This window comes from Etheostoma spectabile, chromosome 19 (assembly GCF_008692095.1).
Source record: "Etheostoma spectabile isolate EspeVRDwgs_2016 chromosome 19, UIUC_Espe_1.0, whole genome shotgun sequence".
Classification (NCBI taxonomy): Eukaryota; Metazoa; Chordata; class Actinopteri; order Perciformes; family Percidae; genus Etheostoma; species Etheostoma spectabile.
The window spans coordinates 12,538,348-12,542,360 of NC_045751.1; the positions used below are offsets into that span (position 1 = coordinate 12,538,348).

General features: G+C 40.6%; 1 protein-coding gene across 1 annotated transcript in view; it reads right to left on the reverse strand.

Annotated features, from left to right (window-relative positions):
- The window catches only part of actn3b (actinin alpha 3b), a 35,868-nt gene that overhangs the window by 15,680 nt on the left and 16,175 nt on the right, over positions 1 to 4,013 (reverse strand). Inside the window, exon 2 of the mRNA XM_032499294.1 lies at positions 260 to 374. Within this exon, the coding sequence (XP_032355185.1) occupies positions 260 to 374 (115 nt within the window). The remainder of the gene's footprint in view (positions 1 to 259; positions 375 to 4,013) is intronic.

Genomic DNA, 4,013 nt, shown 5'->3' on the forward strand with positions numbered 1-4,013 from the left:
CCGTTCCTGTGTCTCTGAAACTACGCTAACGAGTAAAGATGTTACCATAACTGAAAAGAAGTATGGCTAAAATGATAAATCCCTGAAAAAAGGACACTCTCAGTCTTTAGCATATAAGAGATATGATATGTATCAGTTTTTTAATCTAAAATGATCGTTTCAACAGATGACAAAACACAAGTGTGTGAGTGTGTGCGTATGTGCGTCTGTCCGTCTGTGACTGTGTGTGTGTCTGTGTGTGTGTGTGGATGAGATCCACCTGATATGACCTCCAGCAGCAGCATGAGTTTGAGGCCATTTCTGAAATCCTCCTCAATGTTCTCAATCTGTGTCCCGGCCTTCCTCAAGTGGGAGTTACACCAAGCTGTGAAGGTCTGAGAGAGAGAGACGAGAGAGAGGGTTACACTGTCACATATCCAACGCCATGACAAATACACACACTGACAGCAAGCACTATGACTATACCTGCCCCACACCCACACAGCTTGATGTTTTTATGAGGGCAGCATCAAAACAGCTTAGCAAGGCCTGAACTGTCCACTTCAATTTGTGTCTTTGTTATCACTGCGGCTGCTGACGGTGAGAGACAAGGTTGAAACTGACTTTTGGTTTGTAATATTATTTAGTCTGTTTATTGTCTTTTTGGAAAATTATTCAATCCCTGTGGCGATCGCTAAATGAATAGACAACTCTGTAAAATTACAAATTAAGTAAAGTCTTGAGTTTTTAATGGAGAAATTGACTGTCAAAAAGTCTATGAAAATGTATTTTGTTTACAATATTCATATTGGATTTTATGCTTTGGTAACAACCTAAAACAAAAAACTTTTAATTTGCCAAACACCAGTAAAAGGGCCTCTATTGAGCTTTTAATAATTATGAGTGATTCTTACAGTATCTGTTGTCCACAGCTGTTTTATAGTGTATGAAAAGCTTCTCCTTCAGTTTATTAAATTAATCAACAGATATGTTAATCTGCAGCCTAGATTTGAGAGAGGTGTCATGTCATCCACAGTGTTTATCCTTATTAAATCATGTGCAAATGACCACACACACCTCTGCACACATCAGACTGGTCGGTAATAACTTAGTTCTCGGCCTGTTTATGCAGCAGGTGTTAAACTACAGAGGCTCATTAATCCAGGATTTTTTTTGCATGTCTTATTCTTTAAGATTTATTCTGCGATATTTGACAATTTACAACACAAGTTACAGTTGACTTTAAGTGAACTGAAAAAAACATTGGATTGATGCTATCACCAACTATTTGCCATCTATGCTGGACTTCGTCATTCAAGTGTAGCATGACGAGTCTATCAGTGTAATATCTCTAAGCCAGGAAGTTATTGCTATGAAGGCTTATATATGGTCCTAATTATGTGTTCTGTCGAGCATTTAAAAATAAAAAAATAAAAAAGTAGGTGCTGCGTCTTTCAAAAGTCAGATCTCTCATTTTAGAAACCAAACTGTTCATTAGGTGATGCCGTTGTGCGTAATGGGCAGAGTGTAGACGGTGATGTAAATGGCTCTCAGCCGCTGAGTGCTTTCTTTTGGTCTGTCTGGAAAATTGCCTAATGGCGTCGGTCTTTCACGTCAGGGACAATTCAATTGGTTCCAGCAGGCCATTCAATCAATCTCTGAATGTTTTTTTGAGAGGCTTTCATGGCGTTCAGCTTCAAATGTGAATATTGGATGTGTTTGTGCACAGTCAAGAGTGTGAGTGTGTGTAAGGGCTGCGACTGTAGAGCCCAAACTTTGCCAGGGTTTGGAGGATGTGTGGGTGTAGAAGCAGAATAAGTACATGAGCTGAATAACTAACTACAGATGATAGTGTGGGCGGGGTGAGGAGAGAGAGACTGAGCAGAGACAGAGAGAGAGAGATGTATAAATTAAAATAGAAAAACAAGGTGCGCTCAGTAGGTGAGAGCATACATTTTCCATTACAGTAGAGAACATTTATCACTCTAGGATTAAAAATGCGTATGCCCTTGTACAGTATGTGGGTGTTTGGTTTTATTGGCGTGTGCCTATCGCTAGCACTTGAATTTGACTGTGGAGCAACACGGGTGGACAGAAAAGCAAAGAACCAAAGACGGACAGGGGAGAGACGGAGAGAGGGAAGGAAGAAAAAGTGGTGTTTTTGACACAGAGAAGAAAACACACTAGTGACTGAGTGAGAGAAAGTAGAGACAGAGTGAAGGAGAGAGTGCACTACACATCTCTACATGCACAGCGCTAAGCAATTAGATCTCAATTCTGCTGATTTTCTTTGTCTTATGTAATAGTAAACAGAATATTTGGGGTTTAGTTGGAAAAGTAAGCAAATTGAAGATATCACCTTGAGCTCTACTGAAATTTTGAATGTGTTGCAGAAGAGCTACAGGCGCTCTGATTATATCAAACCTGACTCAACCTCTTTGTATTTAACATGTGCAGAGCAGTGGCCAGTGGTGGAGGACAATAAGTACAATTTTGAGGCACTTGTATGCTTGAGTATTTCCATGTTATGCTTAATGTGAAATATTGTACTTATGCCACTACATTTATTTGACACCTGTAGTAACTTTGCAGATAATTTAATTCATAATTGAATATATGATCATCTTATAAAATAGTCTTATAAGCCAACTACCTAAATAAATATAAACTAGTACAAATGAACTCCACTTTAACCAGCCATGATATTAAAATGGTTCTTACATGTAAATGCAACATATAGATGTATAAATAATCCAATGATATATTATATAAAGGTTTAAATACTAAAGTACATTTTGCTAATATCCTTTGTGAATGCAGGCCATGTACTTGTAACAAAGTATCTTTATATTGTAATATTCTTACTTTTAATGTAGTATTTTAATCTAATTACTGTTTTACTTCTGACAATGGCTGATGGAAACATGCTGAGTTATATTTTCTTCCACAAACTTCTTAAAATTTGCACAGCATTTAGCCGGAAAAAGACATTGTCCCGCCTGTAAAACATTATTTGATTCAATCGGAATTTCAGAATTTGACTGGCAGAGAAAGACACTTGTAGAAGCAGAAAGAAAGAGAGGCAACGAAGTGTAGAAGAGAGAGTAGTGACAGGAATGCCCAGGCCCTGGTGTAATTTGATGTAAGGGTCTGGAGAGGAAAGGGGGCCGCCCGTCCAACCAGCCGGGGTCCCAGCAGGTGTTTGTCTCCTTTGCCATGCATGACCAAATTTAGACAGGCTCCTAATCCAGCACACAGGCTACAAGGCCAAGCGGGAAAGGAGGCGAGAAGGTGTATGAAGGAGGAAGGAGGTAGGGAGCCAAAGGAGCAGGCAGGAGGGTGTGGGTGGGGGCTAAATTAGGTAGAAGAGGGGCAAGAGGGGAAAAGACTGAAAAGTGAAGGGGGTGAAGGAGTGGGGTGGTGGAGGCTAAATCGGGTTGCTATGGGACACCACAGGACAGCTGAGAAGGCAGGATTCCTGAGGTGAACTGTAAGAGTCCAAGACGGAGAGAGAGAAGAAGAGGAAGGAATCGATTGAAGAATATGACGATGTTTAAAATAATAACTCAAGAACGTGTAGCTAAATTGAGACGTAAAACCTCACCACAATCAAAAGTAGAGCTGTTAGAAACTAAACTGGCTGTAATTGAAATCAAGGATTCACTTAACCTAATGAAGCTGGAGATACAAACATAATCCAGAATTCATTAAATCCAAAGTCATGGAGCTCCGCAGGATAAAAAAAAGAGGATCTGCCATACATAGGATAGCTAAAGCTATTATTTCTATTCCTCTGCGTGTAATGCGCTATTATCTCATCCCTTGGGTTTGTTTTATGCCTGTGGTGGTCTACACGGTCCACTGGCATGAAGTCACCCTCCATCCTGGCATCACCCCCCTCCTTTCTCTCCACTCTCCTCTTGTGTGTCCACACCTGTCGGTCTGGCCCGGCTCAGCCTTTTTAACATCTTGTAAAATGAGGTCACTGTGGCCCAGCTGAAAGCCTGTCATAACTCCCCCCCCCCCCCCCCCCC